The 23,280-nt window shown below is 35.1% G+C and overlaps 1 protein-coding gene across 1 annotated transcript in view; it reads right to left on the bottom strand.

Annotated features, from left to right (window-relative positions):
• The window catches only part of LOC140154847 (trafficking kinesin-binding protein 1-like), a 114,298-nt gene that overhangs the window by 43,031 nt on the left and 47,987 nt on the right, over nt 1–23,280 (bottom strand). The window contains 5 exon segments of the mRNA XM_072177490.1: nt 1,478–1,554; nt 1,556–1,666; nt 3,356–3,453; nt 10,905–11,021; nt 13,552–13,628. Coding sequence (XP_072033591.1) covers nt 1,478–1,554; nt 1,556–1,666; nt 3,356–3,453; nt 10,905–11,021; nt 13,552–13,628 — 480 coding nt within the window.

The raw sequence follows: 23,280 nt of genomic DNA on the forward strand, positions 1-23,280 counted from the left end.
TAGGCTCAAGACAAAGGTTACACTCAGTAAAAGAAGATATTAATAATGCAGATGTCCATGTTCATATAAATGGTGTTAATATTAAGAGGGTGCAAGAGAGCAAACACCTTGGTGTTATTATTGATGATACTTTGTCTTGGAACCAACAAATTGATACTGTGCGTAAAAAAAAGCTCTCAAAGGAATGTTCATGCTAAAAAAATGTAGATCTAATTTCCTCATTGAAGATATTTTGAAGATGGTTTATAATTCAATTGTTCTGCCTCATTTAGAATATTGTAACATTGTTTGGGGAAATTGTAGTATTTCTGTAGCAAAAGCGTCTACAAATTATCCAAAACAGGGCTGCACGTATAATTTGTAATGCTAAATGGGACACATCTAGTAATATCGTTCTTGATCAACTTGGTTGGAAACCAGTTTCTAATAGGCAGCAGTACAATTGTTCTGTTTTAACATATAAGATTTTGAATAACTTGTCACCTCCGTACTTAACTCACATATTTTCAATTCCAGAGAATCATTACAACTTTCGCCAGAGTAAATTTAATGTTAAGATCCCTCAACCGAGGACAGACTATAAGAAACGTAGTTTATCATATAGAGGTGGAATCATCTGGAACAATTTAGATGAAACTATTCAAAAATCCATGACCTTACATATTTTCAAAAATAATGCTAAAAGTGTATATTTTTAACTGTTGTTTAAATCTATCAATTTTATGATGATGTAAATTTTATTTGTACTTTGTTTATTAATATTTTGTATGTTATGTTATGTCCACGGCCCCAAGGAAGAACAACTTTGTTGATTTGGGCCTCCGTGGTGAAATAAAGCTTCCTATCCTATCCTATCCTATCCTTTGGAGTCACTAAATATTTGCATGTATTTTATCCATCTTGTAATAGTAGCATTAAAAAAAACCAGTAAATAAGTCACTGCATGCATGGAGGTACCAACAAAATATTCAATAAAACAATGGTCCGATTCTTTTGCACAGCTACATTGTAAAATGTAGGGAAAAAAATAATTTTTGTTTTTTCAAGGGCAGTCAGGCAATTCTAGTAAAGAGCGAGGGGCACCAAGGCATTCACATGCTAAGTCCAAAGTTACACATTACGAGAGGCACCAAGGTAAATACATGAGGCACCAAACGCAATTGCCTTTGGTGCGTCTGGTTGTTTTTCCCCTGAATTTACTGTATGATACCATGCAAAAGAAAAAAAACCAAGAGTGTCTTTTTCTAGAGGAGAGATCAAGTGTTTTATTCATTTGCCATAGAGAGCATGTTTTTGACCACCAAGGAGGAGCACTAGCATCTCATTTTAGAGTTTCTTTCCGCGTTCCCATCAAATTTGGGCTGATTGAGGCAGAGAAGTCCTCATACCTCATTGATATATTACTGTCATGGGCCCATACCTAAATACCAGGATGAAGCTTTCGAAGCTTTCCCCAGCTTATGCTACTGATACTAACCGAGTTGTTTGACACAATCATGCATGAGTTGTTCTTCTTTCTCTTCAATAGATGTTGTCACAGCGTGGGTCTGCTGTCTCCATGCGAAGAAAGAGGTTTTCTTCTTCCAAGTTCCTAACCTTCTTCTGTAGTGTGTCCACATTAATAAATGCTGATTGCACTGTTGGTTTACTCTGAGACCTCTCTGACCTGCAAAATACAGGAAAAATATTTCATAATTTCACAGATTTGATCTCCAATAAGCAGGGACAAGTGATTTTCGCGGAACTTTTTTTCCGCGCAATTGGCTATTTTTTTCCTACGGGCAGGGATACATGATTTGCACTGAAAAAAAGTTCCATACAATCTCTGCGCAATTGGCTATTTTTTTCTGCGCAAATCACTTGTCCCTGCAAATAAAGTATAACAGGTCTGTTCCAATTGGCTTTTCCATTTAAAATCCATACCACCCAGGTGGAACATGTTGGAAACATCTTCAACAGGGGGATTATGAATTTCAAATGGAATGAACACATTTGGAAGTTCCATTTGAATTTCACACACCCTCTGAGAATGATTCAACTTGTATCTTCCATAGATGGAGAGTGAGTTTCAAAGGAGTAGGATTTAATGTGCCAATTCCAATTGTGTGATATTCCTAAGTGTTCCTAGTAGGGTGTACGGCATTACAAAACACTAAAATGCATAATATAATAAATATATGTGTGGATCACAAATAAAGGGTGTAGGCCTGGGAAAATTCGGCACCCCTGGAATCTTGAGTGCACCAGTTTGATTCCCATCAGTTCTTATTTTTTCACTTTTACATAACCCAAGCTTCTCTATCTGTGTTTTTTTTAAAGTATCACTGTCATGTGTGTAGACAATTCAATATTTCACTGCATATTTTTTATCGAATAAATGTTGCTGCAAATCTATCTTTGTCAACATCTTGGATCAAAGCCTAATCCCAATCCTGCGTAACTCTTCCCACATACAGACTAGTCCGTTAGTGACACTGTCCAGCCTGGTACCACCAAACACTCTTTGCTTTATGATCCATATTTTGGCCACATGCCTAATCCTGTGTCTGCATTCAACTTTGAGCTTCAACAGACATATTTTTTTTTACTAGTAATGCATGTGTGTCTAGGTCAATTGCAGGTCATTCAAGCCTTTAAACCCAAAATGTGTAACACACTATAAATCTTTTTTTTTTTTTTTAATTAATTTTGTTTTGTTTTTGTTTTTCTTGGCATATTTGTAATGTCCCAACTTATACATAATGAAATCAGCCAAATTTGTTGCAATTTTAGGAAAACAGATCAATATTTTGAACTATCTGAATTTAGATAATAACTCCCCCATGGAGCTCCCTATAAACAGCACAGATCGTCAGCGGATTCTTTTCTGACAGTTATATTAAAGACAGAATTAAAAAGACTAGTTTGCGTCTGACGTCATCTATCAATCAAACTCGAGCACGGTTTGTTTACAAGTGTCGTGATGATGAGTTGCTGAAAGCAGAGGTAAAACAGGGTGCCTTATGGTTAATTTTGCACCTTCAAATATACAAACTGTCTCAAAAGTTAGGTCTTTATAGTAGGAAACTTTCTTTCTCAAAGGCACCATGTCAACAATGCCTAGAAAAGTTGCTTTTTGCCTTGTAAAAAGTACATAGTTTTTCGCCTATTTTGCGATTCCTTTTCTCCGATCGGCACCAGATGAATCGACCTTCCTTTTATGAGCTATTAACCAATCAAGGGTCGTAAGGAGTTTGATTGACACTGATAATTATATTATTATTTCTTCATTTTTAGTAAAGAATAACAAAATTAAAAGTTGCCGGATATAATACATACTGGCTTTAAATGAGAATGACATGTTACATCATCTTACCAAGAGGACTCATCTTCTGAGTCACTATAGCCAACATCATTGGTGTAAATCTGTAGTAGCTCATTCTTCAGCTTGATATCATGCCGTAATTGAGTATTCTACAAAAACAAAAACAAGACCTACATCTGTAAATATGCTATAAATATGTAAACACAACAATAGGTTTGTCATCAAGCAATAACTTTGCTGTTTAATTGACAGCATAAGAATCTGTCTAGAGATTTGATTAGCCATTTCCTGCCAAATCACTGGCTGGTCATACTAAAGTGTAAACAAGACATTTTAATTATGTGGAAAATTCACAACAAAATATTCATAATTATATAAACAGTGGCTAGAGCCCAATACTTTTACTTTGTTCTCAATACTTTAACAAATACTCCATATTCCCCATATCATAATGAGACATATAATAGCCTTAAAGGAGGATTTCGTGATCCTAGCATCTTCTTTTTATGACATTGTTCAGTAGCAGTGTTCGATTTTCATCTATTTTTTTGTGTAGCAAAAATTGCTACTCACTTTCAGATTTGAGTAGCAATTCCAAAATTTTGAGTAGCAGTTTGTTTTCACCATATTTTATAGATTTTTTTGTATTTTCTTATCTTCTTACAGATTACTCAATCCCAGTACTCAATGCTTAAAAAAATGTTATGCAACTGCAGTGTTGCAGACCGAATGTGGTTCAAAATTCGGCACCTAAACTTCCTAAGCTGATTATTGTGTGCCCTTTCTAAACGCAAATTTTCCTTCAGTAATCAAGAGAAGTCCTACATTTTTGAGTAGAGGAAACTCACTAATTTATTAGCTGAAGCATTAAAATAATGTGAGGAATCTATGAAATCCTAAAAATCTTGTATAATTTTGGAAGATTGTCACCAAGGACACACAATATTTCCATCTCACCACTGAACTATACAACATATCCACCGTGTTACTTCTATGGCGTCATAAAATTAATATGCACGTTTTTAGTTATCTGGTAATACATGGAAGTTTGTAACACAACAAAAAATTTGCATACAAGGGAGGATACTGTATTTAGTTTAATGGCGTAAACATCACGATTTAGGGACTTTTGGGTCATATTTTTGTGGATTATTTTCTTGGAAATAGAATTTATGGAAACATTTTTGACTTCGACAAATGGCAACTTGCAAATGATGGTATATCAGCGTGGTTCACGATCGCAAGTAGGCATTTTCCCCAATTTTTTGGGATCGCATTTTTTGCTACTGGTCTGTGTAGTTGAGTAGCAGTTTGTAAAAAATGACTCGCATTTTGCGATGCGAATCCAGGTAAATCGAACACTGTTCAGTAGATATCCACGAAAAAAGCTTATTCCCAAAATTTCAGTTGATTCCGATATTGTGTTTGAGAATTATGCATGAGTATGTGTACTGCTCCATAGGCCACTGTTGTAATTTCGTTCTGGTATACCAGAACGAAATTCAAATTTGATGATATTTTTGCTAAACAAACTAATCTGCAAGAAATTTTTTGTACATAAACATTATGTAGCCAGAGGTATCCTGTGGTATAAAAATCTCAACTTTTTTTGAGAAAAGTGGGGGGATGAGGCTGTGGATCACAAAATGCCCTTTTAATTCACACCTGTAGATACTTTATCAGCAATATTATAAATGCCAGTTTCATTGAAATAAAAATTCCTTTAAAAAAGGAATGGGGCGCCCAATGTGAACTTGGACATGATATGGTGAATTCCATGGTGTGTAGATTTGGTATTATAATGATTTTTCTAGGGAAGAGTAGAAGATGATCAAATGCAAGAGAAATGTGTTTGATTGGGGAAGGTGTTCTGACAATCCAAATATAAACTTAGTCCACCTCAAATGACCTGTAACAATTTGTGATTGACATTACTTAATTCACCTCGGATGACTTTGATCTGACATTCAACATTTTCGCTCTTACACCAATCATATCCATAACAATTTAACTCTTACAACTTCCTGTCAACTCTCTAATTTAAAACTCTAAATTTCTGTCTGTTTGCCTTTTCTGTCTTATACCATTTAGTACACTACAGTTTGTTACAATTATTAAGATAAGCAAACATTGCTGGGTAGATAACAGGATTTAGTTATTTACTTAATCCAATCATGGAGGTAGTAGCTAGTCAATTTTGGTCTTCAGTGTTTTAAAATACAACAATGTAGAACATGTATAATTAATATGCCGTGTTGTTTGCATACAGTTTGCCGCCCAATTGTGCCACCATATTGCAACTTTGGCAATAACCGCTATATAGATTCTATGGTATAATTAACAAACAAAAGCCATCAGTTTCAGAGGCCTCGTTAATTGATCTTATCACTATGGACCACAAGAGTCTCATCCCAATGGCACAGTCCAATAACCTCAATTATTATTATTATTATTATTAAAGCACATTTATATAGCGCTCTACAAATAACACAGCGCAATTACATAATCATAGTGCAAAATTTGACCTCAAGTTGCAGAGTATGAGTTTATGTATCCAAATTTTCAAAGGATGAATGTACAAATGTATTAGGTTTAAGAACTGTTCCCATGATAGATGAGCATGTTGTGGATCCTAGTGTATGGTCAAATGTCACCGTCTATCGGGTTCTAAGGCACACGGTAAACTGGTTGAACGCATACAAAGGTCAGGATTTATTTGGTGTTTTTATAAATCCTAATTTGGTATTTTAAACAAAGAATATACGCTCACCATTTTATCCCGTGCATATCAGAAAACAATAATAAAATAAAATCCAAGCAAATTGTGGTTTTATTTCTGAGCTGGGCATAATTTTAGCAAAACAATTGCGAAGTCAATCTAGCAAGAGTGAAATTAGAAGCTTTTCACAAAGTAATGCCTATATAAAAGTTGTTATGGACAGTAATGCAAGACTATATAATCAATTTTTTCTTGTTTACCTGCCAACACCTTTTTCTCTAGTATATAAAGGTAGCCTCTAGCTGGTAGATGACTAGCCATATTGATCTCCATGCAAGCAGGATATTGCCATAACCGGGACAATTTGATCAGATAATAGGCTAAATATAGATAGCAATTAAAGTGTCAACTTGTGATGAATTGTTTGTCTTGTTTACAGCAATTAAAGCTGGATCAGCAGCTTCAGATATTGAAGGACTCCTTTGGTGCACATTCTTGATGTTAATGGCAGAGAGGAATCTATACGCACCATTGGGTGTAATTCAGATTCGGATTCATAATAAGATCATCATGTTTATAATGATTAGATTCTCTGTCAAATAAGACAAAACTGAATATTTCATATTTTCTAGAAACAATGTACAATATTTTATGAAAGAGATCTCCATAATGTTTAACTCTCTTGAACACACCAATTTTGCATTTTTCCTAAAATATCACTATTGTTGTTAAAATGTAAGAATCACCTGCTCCACATAATTTGTACAATGCGTGTTTATTTGAATGTTTTTTTTTCATACAACTAGACTCTTATCTTATCTGCTCGTATCTTTTTGTAATAATTACATGTACTGTCGCCAGCTGTTTGTATCGGGCAAACAAGATTTTTACGATAATGTTAGTTTTCCCATATATATATGTCAGTAGATGTGATCTATAGACAATTCTATGGACAAGCAGGCCTGGAACAAATAGGGAACTCGGGAACCTGGTTCCCGGGAAATTTTGTGATTTGGAGGGAAATTTTCCAAGTTCTAAATAAAGAAATAGTGGGAAATCTCAACTATGTTCCCAGGAAATTGTGCACTTTTTCCAGTCCTGTGGACATGTTTCAAGCATTTATCTTATTTCTAACATATGTACCACATCACAGTAGTCAAACCCCTAATTATTTGACTGAAGCCACAGATCCCTTATCCATTTCTAAAGGTAATTTTACCAATCAAAATGGGGGACCCATATGCCTCATACATGTATATGACCATCTCCCAGGTTTAGAAGTAATTATTTGGTAAATAAAAATACTTAAATATACCAGAGGAAATATTTACTTAAAAATAAGTTAATCATTATCAATGTTATTAAAACTGGCTATCTAAAAATGGATCAAATCATGATGTTCGTTCCGTCCTGGGGTTTAAGCTGCTAGTGCGACAAATTGCGACCAACACAAATTTTGCAATATCAAATTGGCGATTTTAAATTACTACAATGCAACTGCAAATGTATCAGAAATCGCCCGAAAATTGCCTTCTTACAAAAGATGTAATGCCGTCTTTCTAGATTGTACAGATTTTTTTTAAAGGAAATAGTGCTTTTTTTAAAAACGAAATAGTTCTATAAAAGTATCTTAACAGGAATTTTTATTGGACAGATTATGGACGGCCTAAGCATTTTTCGGGCAGTCGAACTTTGTGATTACCCATCTCAAACATGGGAGGACAGGTCGCTGGCTAAGCCCTTGTATTAAATTTACACAATTTAATGAAAGGAAAAGGAATCCATTATTTATGGCTCAAGCAATTGCAAGTGGATCACCAACCTAAACCAATATTTATTTGCCAGATATCAATTCCCCTGTGGCAATGGCATGAGCTTAAGAGCAATATAATTTCTATATTGCACACACTCAAACCATACATTATTATTTTATTGCATTCATCCGAGCTACGGATTGCCCCAAGGAGTAAGTCTAACTGCTATATCGTTGTAACACTTCGCATGATCCCCATCTTGAAATTTCAATTTTACTTTTAATGTCACAGATTGCAAACTACAGAAATTATTGGGCTATTCCATTTAAACTCCACACTACCCCTGTGGAAGATTTAGTTTAAGTCTTCCACAGAGGGAGTATAAGTTTCGAATAGAATAGACAATTGGGTAACTTCCATTCGAAATATTTACTCCAGTTGTGGAACACATAGGTAAAACCATATACAGGGTGAGTAGGGTTTCAAAATAAATAACTCTGACCAATTACATTTGAAAAACTTACTCCCCCTGTGGAAGGTGTTTCCAAACTATTCCACAGGGGTAGTGTGGATTTCAACTGGAATAGCCCATTGAATCCTTTTAGTAAATTCCTGCCAACTACAGATTTGCATGAAAAGATTTCAGAGTGCATTTCCTTTCCTGTATATATACTTCCGTTCAACTTTGTTCCTGTATCGGTTTTGCTTTTATAAGATTGACTTTGATTTGATTCTACAAAACCTTGTTTTCGTGCTGAGATCATACATAAATATCAAATACAAACAAATTAGATCTATATATTTATCATCAAAATTAGAAGCAAATTTTGTGAGTATTTTGTGCTACATACATGAACGAGTATAAAGACACATGTTTGAAAAAAGTGTAAATTGAACTTGTATGCATGAAATTAAATGTGCACTCCATAAGTTTAGTTCCAATGTTATTTTAAAATGGTAAAAAATTGTGAAAGTTGTATCATACATGTAGAAGTAAAATTTAGAGTGCAGATATTGCTAAATTAAAAATTTGATTCAGAAATGTAATGCTATAAAACCTAAACATTTTACTGGAATTATAATCCAAAAAGAACCATAGCAGTTTGGCTGATGTAACATTGTGCCCTAGCTGACATCATCCTTCAAGTGTGCCAGTCAATAGATGTGATGACACTGATGTCTGTCTGCTGTACATGTATTATAAACATCTCAAATGATAACTACATTGTAACTTGTAAGCGGCAATGTGAAATGAAGTTGGGTGTTATTAACACCATGGCTATAACAACATTTTTGGATTGTTTGCTTGCTTGCTTGCTTTTTACTTTACTCTTATTGTGTAAGTTAGCAGTCAAGTTGGCTCAATCGATAAGGCATTTGACTATCATGGTGTGAGAGGTTGCGGGTTCGACCCCTGGCAGTGGTTTAGTATGCGCTCATGGTTTAGTACGCTGTCATGGAAGAAAGTTAGCAGTCAAGTTGGCTCAATCAATAAGGCGTTCTACTATGGTGCGAGAGGTTGCGGGTTTGAACCTAAGCGGTGGTTTAGTATGCTCTTGTGGTTTAGTATGCTCTCGTGGAAAAAAGATAGATTTTGAATGGCTATTTACTCCATAGTTTATGAGCAGCGCAAAAAGTAACACAATTTAATGTTTAAAAAGACAGGACATGTAGCTTGTGAGATAATGTGTGTGTCAAAATATTGCCACTTGTTTTGCATTTTTTTCACTAGACAGATGCAATACTTACACAATTGCAAGTGCAATATTTGCAATAATTGAATTTCTTGAAAGATAACCTCTACAGTACCTAAACTTGATTTTCCTAAGAATGAGTCAAAATATTGTCAAGTAGCCAGGGCTATATACAGATCTGATCATTAATTAGCATTGAATTTCTTATTGTGATCTTTTAATTTACTGCTTTACATTGCAACATTAACATATAACACAATTTTGTAAAATGTTAGGTAACTATCGAGCAAGGTACTGATCATTATTGAGAACATATCAAATTACCTATCATGATTTATTAGTCATTTACTTGTAACAAAATACTGTGTTCTTATGAGTGTTTCAAAAGCACACTTTTTCAATTTTAAGAAAAACATATAAAATCGTTCAATATTTCATGTCCAGGCATCATGTTCTGACTTGACAGTAAAATGATTCTGTACCTTATCTCAATGTATGTTAATTATTCACCTGATCACAACAAGGGATTTCAAATATGGATGATATACTGTCATTGAACACATCGAGGCGAGATGCCCTGGGCTGCAAAACTGGATCTAAAACATCTTCACGTAGTAGCAGGTTTCAAAAGGAGCTTTTAAACAAAATGTAACCTTTTTCCTATGGATGAACACTAGTAATAATAACTAAAACAATGTTAGTGAAATGTTGACTTTTTCTGGAGGTCAATTATTTTGAACCTCAGTTAAATTGTATACGGATACCATAAGTACTATATTAACAACAAACATACATGTATTTGCATAAATGGTTCTTCAGATGATGAAGGAATATTAATGCAAGTATTGTTTTGCATGCTTATTACATACATGCCACAGGCTAATGTAAGCACTGCAGCCTGGGGGCATAATGCTGAACTATTTTCTGTCCATTTTTATCACAAATGAGAAGTCTTTTCTTCACAAGCAAGAAAAGTTTGTGAATCAAAGCTTTCAAGCCAATATATCACTGAATACACAATTCAGTGAAAAAATTCCTGATATTACAAAATGTTTTCAAGCCCCAACAATATATCGTTTGATATCAAATTGTCCTTGTGTTGATTTCTCTAACATTTGGGACACGTTGTTAGCCCTATCCAAACTCATCGTAATGGCAACATAAAAATCAAATGTAAGAGTTACCATGCGGTTTGACTTATGTTGGGTTTTTTTTAAAAGGAGTTTACGATGTGCTGTAAATGTTATACTACAGACAAATCCACCCAACTAACACAAAATCCTGTTAACACAAACTAAAATCTGAGGCCCTGACAATTTTGGGTTAGCGAGGTTCCACTATATCTGACAATTATCACTAAGTGAAGATGAAACCTGCACTGAAATTTGTGAACTTAAAGTTCTCATGAAAATAACTTGTTTAATACTACGCACCTGATCACTCAAGACAGTAACTTGCTCCTCTAGGGTTTCTATCCTTGCGTCGAGTTGTTTATTCTGCTGTAGGAGACTTTGACCAATCTTTGCAGCGAGTTCCAAATCTTTCTCTTTCTACAAAAAGGAGATAAAATTGTAACAATACCATAGTGACTATCAATCCTTATGATGGGTAATTGTGATAGTTGCATGCTCACATGTACTTTCACTAGATCAAGATAATTCATATTATTTATACATTGGTTATTCCTAACACTAGCAAAGTTCACAAAGCAACGGCCCAATTCTTCTGTGATGGCAGTGATGTACACATAATGTTGAACTTATTTCACTTGAGTACACCACATATTTGTAATCACAACAGATTCAATACCATTATAATGAAACCTGTTCATAGAGACAGATAGTACTATTTACCCTCCGCCATATAATCTTCGCCATATTGTCAAACAATCACATCAAACTCCATTTCAGGAAATACAAACTTGTTTCTGGAAATCCACAATACACCAGTCTTGATAACGATAACACGACTGGCCTACTAATATGGACTACTTCATGTGTGGATTGCAAGATTACTGACAAGCAAAGCTTCTGGAAGTTACTGTGAAGCAGAGCACATTGAAGGGAAGGAAATTAGCCCTTATGTGCGTGGCTTTGCATAAGCAGGGTGTCATGTTATTGGGATACTACTTATCACATGGCAGTCTGTCCTTACTAAAGGAATTACACACTTAGTACATGTCCCACAATGCACCAGTCCATCAAATAATTATGTGATATGGGGTTTAATTACTAATTACTGTCTGGTAGTACATGTATGGGGGGGGGGGACATAACAGATTGTTATGACTTATTATTATTATAATCAACACTTGTTCTATAATTCATATTATGTCAGCTTGCCTTGAAACAAAACAAGACATTAGTGGACTGATATTCTGTTAATTAAAGCTAATCTCTGAACTCAACAACATTGCATCTAGTATTACTCAATTTGAAAGCATATTTTTCGTAACCCCCAGAGCACTACCTGCCGATCTAACATTGCCTCTGATTGGTCAATTACATGATATCTTCATTTTAATCACCAATCAGAATGCAGTTTTGCGAATAATTTATCAATTTTTTTTGCGTGGTGAAATTATTCTAACAATGATGCTGATTGGTCCAATTGATAATGAAAACTTCTTTTTGACCAATAGACAGGTAGTTCTCATGGGGTTAATTACATTTCTTCCAAGGATCAGTGTATAATCACTTGTCTATGACTATCTCATTATCTCATTAAGGGTGTCATTCTGTTGCTAATCTACTTTTAATCACATCTTTCAGCCCTTTCAATCACGTGTTAAGGTTACTTGACGAGAAGGTCCATATGATGCGTCATATGACAACCACAGGGTTTCACACTATCTTAAGCTAAATTGTATATTTTATTCCAATCTGATACTGAACTTGTAATCATAATTTTTCAGTCTTCAATCAAAATCAGAGGGAGGTCAACTCGCATGAATGCATTTGGTTTGAGTCTCACAAATTTGGGCACTTTCTCACACCAATGCATTTTCAACATGTAGTTCAAGAAAATGTTTGTCTCTACAAATGTACCTACCCCCTTTTTAGATTCTTGAGCGCCCCTGACGAAAAAAATTGGGTCAACAATGAACATTTTTTTGTCGGCAAACAAGAATTCCATCCTGGTACGCCTCCTGTTTGACAATATCTCATGCCAAGCAATTCCGAAAAATTGACAGCCCTAAAATCACAGGCTTACATTCACCCTTTACATTTTTTCTTTAAACTAAACTAACTAAACTGTAATCACAACCCACAATCTTGCAGAGACTTACTGTCAATTTTAATGGCATAGTTGAAGAATAACGGTGCTTAATTTACTTGGCACTGTGCAGCACCCTCCTATCGCTTGAAAGAATGAAAGTCAAGTTGGACACACATTCATAATGTCAAATTTAGAATAACATCAAAACTGCAGGAAACATGTAATAAAATGCATGTTTGTTATCTATAACATTTGGCCGAAGCCAGGCTAAGCCCACTAAATTCAAGGGATGCCATCCGGATATGAAGGGACAGGGATATGGGAAGAGGTCCGATTTTAGATGCAGGAGGAAAACTGGAGTACTCGGAGAAAACCCTTCCAGGGCGAGCATGGATCGGCAACCAAACTCACATGTGTTTATGTGTGCTCATTTTGACATTGTATGTTGTAGACCCACATGTTGAAAGAACTAAAAGTAAACAAACAATAACAGACTGAGATTTGCAATTGCATTTTGCCTCTTAGACCCTGCTTACACAGAGAGAAATCAATTCCAATTGCAACATCAAATTCAGATTGCAACTAAGGATTAGCATAAATTACGACAGGTTCGGGTGTTTATATCAAGCCGAGAATGGTAGTCGACTTCTGAATATGACTTTCATTCCCCCGTTTACGCCCTCATTTGCAAATGCTTCAATATGAACTGACTGCAATGTCAAGTTCAAAACATGGCGACCCTGTTTACACACAAATAAATCTAATTCAAAGTTGACTTCAGTCTCTGCGTAAGCATGGTCTACATGTAAGTTAGTATGAGTAAAGCTGAGGATATGCAAATCTGCCAGTATTTATACCAACCTCTTCAAGTAATCTTGTTACTGCATCTATGTCATTGTAGGTTTTGGTCATCTGCACGACCCTGTCCCCACAAAGAGCTGAAAAGAGATAAAAGAAAGGAGAAAAATAAATACACTATTTTATAGATTCATTCACGCACAATAACTTGCAAACAAACAAACAAACAAACAAACCATAAATTATTTTAAACAAAATGAATGGAAGATAATGTTTCTTTTTAGCTGCTAATCTTTCAGAAATGATGATTGTTAAACTGATGCTATTATGTTCTTTATAATACATATGAATATAACGATACATCTACAAATGTTTATCATTGATATGATAAAATCCATGGCAGGTGGAACAAGTGACAGAAAGGAAGCAACACCTCGTATTTGGTCAAAATAAATCTTTTGAACATATAGCAATGCATCAAAATGATTAATACATGTATGAGCAACTTGTTCATGTTTTCTCATCTGAAACTGGAGCTTTCAACTGAGGTATCCTTGTTCAACCCAATAAGTACTGCTTAAAGGAATTTCTTGTCTTACAAATACTATTACAGGGTTCAAAAGAAATAACTCCCCCTCTAAAATTACAAAACATTTCTTTGCATAACTTGACATACATTTTGTTGATTTGAAAAATTCAAAAAGCTGTAAATAGAGGAATCGTTTTGCAACCCTCCCAAAGTTGTTTTATCCACAAAAACGATATTTTTGGTCAAAAATAATCAAATTGTCCAAAAATGATGCTTTCAGAAAAAGTTGCACTTTACCACATAATGTGCAAAACGTTCTCGATATTAAATGTTAAGGTTGATTTAATTCTTGGTTTTTTCCTTCACATTTCTGTCTCTGATCCTTCAGGCACCCATGCAACCATCATTCAGTGCAAAACAAAGATTTGTTGAACTTAATTTTGACGTAAAATGAGATTTTCTTTGAAGTTTTTAATCAGCAGTTGTTTCAAAATGATAAAATCACTAGGAATGAGTTCCCACGCATACATTTGACCAAAAGGGTAAACATTTACCTGTATTGGGTCTGTTGAAGCATCTTACATTTTGATTTAAAATGATGGCTTTCTTGGATAAAGGTGTAACACTCGTGATGTGGCCACAAGAGACTGGCTGCATGCAGTTAATTGGCTGGATGCTGACTTCCAAGCTCCAATCTCGTTGGCCAATTCTTCTTTGTCATGTACGCCTTTATTCAAGAGAGCCGTTGCTATAGATCTTTGCAACTGTTTCAGTCTACCATTTGCAAGTAAATTTTTCATCTCTTCTAGCCAATGAAAGAAATAAGCATCACACTACAAACCTTATTTCTACTCCTGTAGTGATTTTACCATTTTTGAAACACCAACTGAAAACCCCGTTCATGTCAAAATTCATGTCAATGAATTATTGTTTTATACTGAAAGATGATTGCATGGGTGACTGAGTAATCGGATACATAAAATTTAAGAAAATAAACTAACAATTAAATCAATCAAAACATTGATCACGTTGATATCGCCGCTTTTGTACATTGCAAGTATAGGATGTTGAAAAGTGCAACTTTTTCTAAAAGCACCATTTTTGAAAAATGGGATAATTTTTGACCAACAAAAATGATTTTCAAAAAAGAAGAAAACTGGGAGGGTAGCAAAAAGATTCCTCTATTCACAGGTTTTAAATTTTTCAAATCAACCAAATGTATGTCAAGTTATGCTAAGAAATGTTTTTGGAATTTTTAGGGGGGAGTTATTTCTTTTGAACCCTTTATTACTGTAGTGGTGCTGGAACATTTCACCATGTTTCACTTGTCGCTTCTTGTTCTATTTTACTGTAATTTATACTGCATTTTGTCAACATAGCTCACTTTACTAGATCAATTTGTTAAATTGAGAATCAAGGGAATTAAAATACGACATTCCCTGAGCGAAGGAAGCACCGTGCAATTTGCAATGCTGAATACAAAATGACGCAAGTTTTATACTGTCATACTAGAAGCAAGTTGCGCAGCCATTGATGTATTGGGATGCTTGCTTGTGGAGGATCTATTTTGAGAGTGCAAGCCATGCAGATCTGCCTGAGGGGCCAAATATAAGGCATATTTTGTTTTTAAAATATCATCCTTTATATGTTTAGGTATATGTCCCCATTTCTAAACAATTAAGAATGACAGCTACAAATGTATAGCTGTGTCACTGATGAGTCTCTGCATTATGCATTTATTTTGTCGCGAAAAAAACCCACCGGATTTATTCGAAAGATTTGAAAAACTGTTTTACTCTCATCAAGCAACAACACAAATTTATATGGCTGCTGTAAAATACAAGCTCACAAATTTCAGTGCCAAAAAAGTGCCAATTTCTGCAAGTAACATTTTCTGCGAAAGAAATCCTAAATGGGACATTATGAGATGATAGATGAGTCAACATCAGTTGCTGAAAGGCAAATGGCTTAGTGACTGATGATCAATTTTGCTCTAATCTATGATGTCCTTACCCTCAACCATCCCGGTCAAGAGACATCACATGGATAATCCATACCAAAGAGCTTGATGCTCTAAATTTATTTTAAGAATTTAAAGATTCATATCTTCCTGGAAAAAGTATGAGGTACCAAACAGGAAAGGTTTGGCTACATGAAACAAGTTTTGAACAGAAAAGGTTTGGTTACATGAAACCAGTTTCAAATAGGAAATTGAAGAGTTGGCTATATAACAAAATCAGGCCCGTAACCAGGATTTTTTGTGTGTGTGGGGGGGTGTGCTGATTTTGAAAAAGTGGACTTTTTTCCAGGGGGCAGCAATTTTGTGAACAGTGGACTTTCTTCCCCAAATTTGGCCCTTTTGACCAAAAAAGCTTTAAAAATCTGTCACACCCCTGCACCCCCTGGCTACGGCTCTGAACAAAATCTATCCTCAAGTAGCCTACTGCGTATTGTATTAACCCTTTGTTCATGATATAGAGATGGTTGGTATGCTATTTTATGTAACAAACATACATTCAAAAAACAGAGTTTTTGTAACAATCATATTTGCAAAGAAAAATGAAACAGGATTCAGGTTAGTATCTCCCATTCCGCTTTCCAAACAAACTGATGTGCTTCATAGTCCAATGAGTTCAAAGGTGTTTGTTTGCTTGCTTGTTTACGTTCGTTTACTTTACATAATTTTTTCTGAGAAGACAGGTTCCTGTTGTGAAAATCAATTAAAATGGATTGGCAAAAAATGACCAGGTAAAAACAGGATGCAATGATTAGACACATGTCACTTATTGATGGATTGGTTCATCTTTGGCTTTGGGCTAATTCAAATACATCAGCACAAAATGCAACGTTCTGATTGAGTGTCAGAATTCTCAATTTATTGATTAACTTTGAATTTATGTTTTAAAACAAAATAAATCTAACCATTGTGCTGAAGCAAAAGTTGGATAGGTCAAATAAGTCAGGCGTCCAAATCGTTTAATTCAAAAATAAAATCTCAGTTGGAGGTCTTGGACGGTCCATTGCAAAGCAACAAAATGCAACGTTCTGATTGAGTGTCACAATTTTTAATAACCATTTATATTCTCAACTTCATTGATTAACTTTAAATTTATTTATTTTTTTTTTTTTTTAAATTTTTTTTTTTAGTAAATGATTTTTTCATCTTAAGAAAAAAAAAAAAAAAATTTAGGGGGGGGGGGGTGATACCCCCAGAGCGTATTCCCAGATAACTCAGTGTTCACTAAAAACATTGTGCCCCGAGCCAGCGCTCTAATTGGATAGTAAAATTACCCGGCACTCAACTTGGGCTAGCTATAACCCTGTTGATTAACCTATAAATTTATGTTAAAATAAAATAAATATAACCATTGTACTGAACGAAAGGTTGTATAGGTCTAACAAATCGGGCGTCCAAATCATTTAATTCAAAAATAAAATCTCAGTTGGAGGTCTTGGACGGTCTGTTGCAAGGCAACCAATCAACACTGCCACACTGAATTGAGTTAATACACATATCTGAAGTTATTATACATGTACAATAATATTATGATCCAACTGTGGTACCCAATTTACGGTCTATTCTGCATTGTATTCTTTTGTAGAATTTATTGATTAACTTTGAATTTATGTTAAAAATAAATCTAACCATTGTGCTGAAGCAAAAGTTGGATAGGTCAAATAACTCAGGCGTCCAAATCGTTTAATTCAAAAATAAAATCTCAGTTGGAGGCCTTGGACGGTCCGTTGCAAAGCAACCAATCAACACTGCCACACTGAATTGAGTTAATACACGTATTATACATACAATAATTTTATGATCCAACTGTGGCGCACTACATTTACGGTCTATGCTGTATTGTATTCTTCCATAGAATTGTTTATTTGATAGCAAAATAGTGCATTACAAGAAATACAAATTTAGATCTTCATAAAAAAATGTTTTAAATATTATCAAATTTTACATGCATGTTTAATGCTTTTGATCATTTTTAAAGCACTGGTAGAAAAGCAAAACATTCACAACAATGTAAAATTATAATAGTCAAACTGTTTGTGAAAATAAGCAACTTAAAAAGACGGTCAAATGAACACATAGTTCCTAAAATGAAATTCTTAAAGGCAATCATCATCTACCTCAAGGTCCGTTCATGCCTCACTGCATTTATGCGCTGCGTTACCGATATATGCCTTAATTCAACACAACGCGCTGCAAATCCTGTTAAAACAAATTTAACTTTATTGCGATACTGCAATGCAGTATTTTGGGAAGAGACTGCAATGCGGATAATGCAACTCACCACAACGCAGATGCAGTGAAGCATGAATGGGCCTTTACAATTGAATTGGCATGATTCTTGAACACAAGTGTCACTTAAAACTTACGATGATACACTCACTGGGGGAAAATCCCTTTTCATATTATGGAAGTCAAACAGATAATTTTACTAAGCTACAGTCTACTGTGGTTAGGTTTCTAAAATCACTGACCCTTTCACATCTTCAATAACACAAATACTCCTGAAACACTGTCAATGCCAATGGACTGCCACAGGCCAATGTGGGCATGTTTTGCTCAAATCCATTACACACAAATTGCATACATGTATCAATGGCAATGCAATTCTTGTATTGATTGTATCCCCATGTGGGACTCTCCAATTTAGGCACAAACAGCACTGAACGGTCACATACGCCATATAAAATATAAAAAATTGTGTCTTTTCTCATTCTCACTTTCTTCTTCTTCTTGGCAAAATACAGCTCCAGATACATTCTTTTAATATCAGAAGATACAAACTGGCATGCCTGGAAAAAGTGAGGAAGTTGGGTACCATGTTCCCAGGAAATTTTGCTAAACAAAGAAATACATAAGAAATAATGGGAACATTTTCAATCCTAGAGGGAAATTTGGAGGGAAACTTTGATGATGTTCCCAGGAAATATTGCATTTTTTCCAGCCCTGCAAATTGGCTATTCATTTGAAATCCAAACACCCCCTATGGAAGACTTTACCTTCAATCTTTCACACAGGGTGTATGTACAAGGGGGTATCCAAAAGTTTTTGACATCACCCAGAAGTGAAAGAGCTATATCGATGAAATTTTTGTCATTTTAATCACTGGTCCTTATGTACATTATGGTCAAAAAATGGTCTCAAAAGTATGTTTACTTTCTTTACAGGTGGTGCTAGATAGGCGCATAACCTTTTCATGATAAGATACTCCACTTTCTTGAGTTTTTTCACGGTGGCCGCATCATCCGTAAGTGATGGACGTCCACTTCTTGGCTCATCTGTGAGGGACATGTGGCCAGTTTGAAAATTAATTTTTCAAAATGCAACAGTGTCATATGATGGGCAATCATCACCATAGATAGCTTTCATTTCATCATAGATTTTCTGAGCATTGTAGGCCTAACCCTTCAAATGCAGGAACTTAATCACGCTGCGTGCCTCAATTTTCACCACCTTGCAGGTTATGCGCCTACTGCCCATCTCGCACCACCTATAAAGAAAGTAAACATACTTATGAAACCATTTTTGGACCATAATGTACCAGTGATTACACTGACAAAATTTCATCGATATAGCTCTTTCACTTCTAGGTGATGTCAAAAACTTTTGGATACCCCCTTGTATTTTAAATTGAGTTAATAACTAAAATGAGTGACTCAATTTGAAGTCTACACCCCTGAGTGAAAGATTAAGGTCATGTATTTCATGGGGGTGTATGGATTTCAACTAGAATAGCCTAATATCTCACCTGCAAACCACTGGTGTACATAAATACCCTGGTGTTTCACAACTAATTCAAATAAAGTATCCATGATCTACATGTAAGCTTGCAATCTACATGTATCTCTGATTAGTAGTATCTAAAAATAATGCCACATTATCTGCAGTGGATGCAAAATGTTGCCACTTTTTGGTTCCATTATTTTGCAGGACGCAAAGTAACTACATGTTATCAAAATGATGCTCCTGAATAGAGTCAATTCAACATTTTCACAATATTATCTAAAACATGAAAATGAAGGAAACAGTCCCAAACATGCAGCTGGTATACAGTATACTCGGTAAATATTCATGCATTCATTTCAAATCAACGCAGTATATATAAGTACATGATGGCGATGGCAAACAAAATCTATGACAGGCTATGACAATTGAGATGATATATTGTCTCTTAACATCCTCAGGTTGTGATACAGGTGGTTGGGGGAATAATGGAGTACCTAGACCCCATGGTTGAAGCTTGTCTATCAGATATGGTCCAACAATAGCGGTAGATAATAGTCGATCTAGAAGCTTTGGATTCACAAAGCCACATAATACACATGACCCAAACATAGCTTAAAACCGGCAGCTGCTACATTATATTCCAATTTCCAGGTTAATATTCATGGATTCATTTAAAAATCAACACTGTACTGTACATGTAGGTACAACCCCAAACGATGATGATCTACATTGTAGCAAACAAAATGTGTTTGAAGCAATATTTTCTAAATTGGAGTATCTTGACCCTATATGGTTGAAGCTTGTGGTCAGATATGGTCCAATAATAAAGGTACATTGTAGACAATAGATTTGGACTCACAATGCCACATTGGACCCACTATTTGGGACTCACAATGCACATTATTACACACGTCTCACACGTACGTAGCCAAAAAAGTGCAGCTGATATTTTTCAACTTCCAGGTTAATAGTATTCATGAATGAATTTGTTTTTCAATATGTGCAGATAGTGATGACAAATGAAATCTGTGATAGTCTATGACAATTAAGATGACATTGTCTCTGCACATCTTCAGGTTGATAGTGAAGCAGGTGATTGAATCAGTAGATGTAGTCTCTCCTATAATCAGTAAAAATACTGTCTTTCCTATGTTAGAGCATAGCCCCATACTAGCTGAAGCTTGCATCAAATATGGTCCATGTTGACAAAATAAGGTACACATTAAGCCTGAGCTTTTGATTCAGAACATCAATATTACACACAATCTCTCCAAGCACATAGATCTGATACACTGTAACGCATGCGTGCAGCTACAGTTTTTATGGCTGCAATAACATTTTCACTGCCTGATTACGTGATTTACATTATATCTATCCATCTACCCATCCATTTATATTCAATTACTGAAAGTGATCAGATGAGTTTGAAATCAAACCTTTTTGTTGTGTTGCCAAAGCATTATGAATGCAAACCCACACATCACGCACCTCAATTGATGCAATAATGAAGTGAACTCTTGACAAAACTAGAATAATTGCTCTAAGGTGTTTGAGGTTTAAAGCACCTGAAGTGATGATGTACTTTGCTACTATTGTACAGACAGGTGATAACCGACTATTATAAACAAAATGCAATTTAGAGAGCGCAATATAATGTACACTCTCAATTCTATTTTCACGATGTGAGATGTGCAAACTGAAAGAAATGAGGGAGAGTAAATAATTACAACTGAATTGCAATCCCTGCTCAGTCTCAGTTGTAACATTACTGTATCTGCGACTGTTTAAGAATTTAAAACTGTATAATTGTCTACTCTACAGGGTGGGTAAAAAATGTGCAATATGGGCAAATATTAATTTAGCCATCTTTATTTTAAAACCATTTTGTACTTTTTTTTTTTTTATAAATGCTATGTCATTTCAACCTTGTGTGAAAATATGAATTATCATTTACCATTTTCTTATTATGAACCATATAACATCAGAATCATTTTGAATGAGTGCATGCTTTAGAACTACTTAATGTCACAGGGTTCCCAAAGAGCTTCTACTCCTGTCCCAGTTAAGTAGAAGAAACATTTATGGTTATTTTCACACTGACCATTGCTTCAAAGATGTATTCTGTATAAAGATTTTTACAGAAAATAGAAACATACAGATTGGTAGGGTCGTTTTTTCAATGTCGAAAGGATGCACATTGAAGTGGAATTCATTATGAAACATCCAATAGGACATACAAAACTTGAGTTGGGAATTGTGTTAGGTATGAATTTATGAAAAAGAAATGTTTAGAAGCTTTTTTAGAACACAAAATACAGGGGAAAAGTCATCATGAATATATATGCAATTTGCTCACAGCAAAATCCTCAGTATTTTTCTTGAATTTCTACCTTTTGCATGATTGCAATTTACCCAATGATGTACTTTCATTTACCAACAAATTGATACATGCAGTGGACAATAATATAGGTGCTCGAATGAATAGCAATTTTCTCTGTTTTACCTAATTTGTTCAGCCTGAAGTTAAAAATTCTCATTTTTTTTGTTCAAAGCTGCATAAAGTTGTACATTTTAATTACTGTTGCTTAGAACAGTCAGGGACACATGCATTAAATGTGTAAAAAAAAAATTAGCAGTATTTCTCCGGTTCCAACATTGAAGTACAAGTCTTGAATTTCTACCTTTTGCATGATTGCAATTTACCCAATGATGTACTTTCATTTACCAACAAATTGACACATGTAGTGGACAATAATATAGGTGCTCGAATGAATAGCAATTTTCTCTGTTTTACCTAATTTGTTCAGCCTGAAGTTAAAAATTCTCATTTTTTTTGTTCAAAGCTGCATAAAGTTGTACATTTTAATTACTGTTGCTTAGAACAGTCAGGGACACATGCATTAAATGTGTAAAAAATTAGCAGTATTTCTCCGGTTCCAACATTGAAGTACAAGTCTATATTCATGTGAATTTGGAGTTTTCATATATACAAAACCAAATTTTTGACACTGACCTGACAGTTTCGTATGTCTCGGACCACATACTTCCTCAGAGTGATTGGTATCCCATCATCCTCTCTGGTAACACAGCTCCATCCCCAGGGGATGGTCTTGAGGAGAGGGTCATACACGTGACTGAGATGGAACAGAATCATATAATAAACTGGGACGATACAAAAGTATTACAGAAGGAGTGTGATGTGAGTACTTGCTTCATCAGAGAATCAATATGGATTCGCAAGAGAGGTCCTGCCATCATGAACAGAGACGAGGGGCCTATCATCTCAGTCGCATGTATGACCCTCTCCTCAAGACCACGCCCCTGGGGATGGAGCTGTGTTACCAGCAGCTAAGAGGATGATGGGATACCAATCACTCTGATGAAGTATGTTGTCTAAGACATACGAAACTGTCAGGTCAGTGTCAAAAATTTGGTTTTGTATGTGGCCATGCGTTTTGAGTTGGGGGATTTTTGCCGGACATTGCATATTTTTGGGAAATCGCACCATTTTTCGTTTAGAATT

Source organism: Amphiura filiformis, chromosome 6 (assembly GCF_039555335.1).
Source record: "Amphiura filiformis chromosome 6, Afil_fr2py, whole genome shotgun sequence".
NCBI classification, from domain to species: domain Eukaryota; kingdom Metazoa; phylum Echinodermata; class Ophiuroidea; order Amphilepidida; family Amphiuridae; genus Amphiura; species Amphiura filiformis.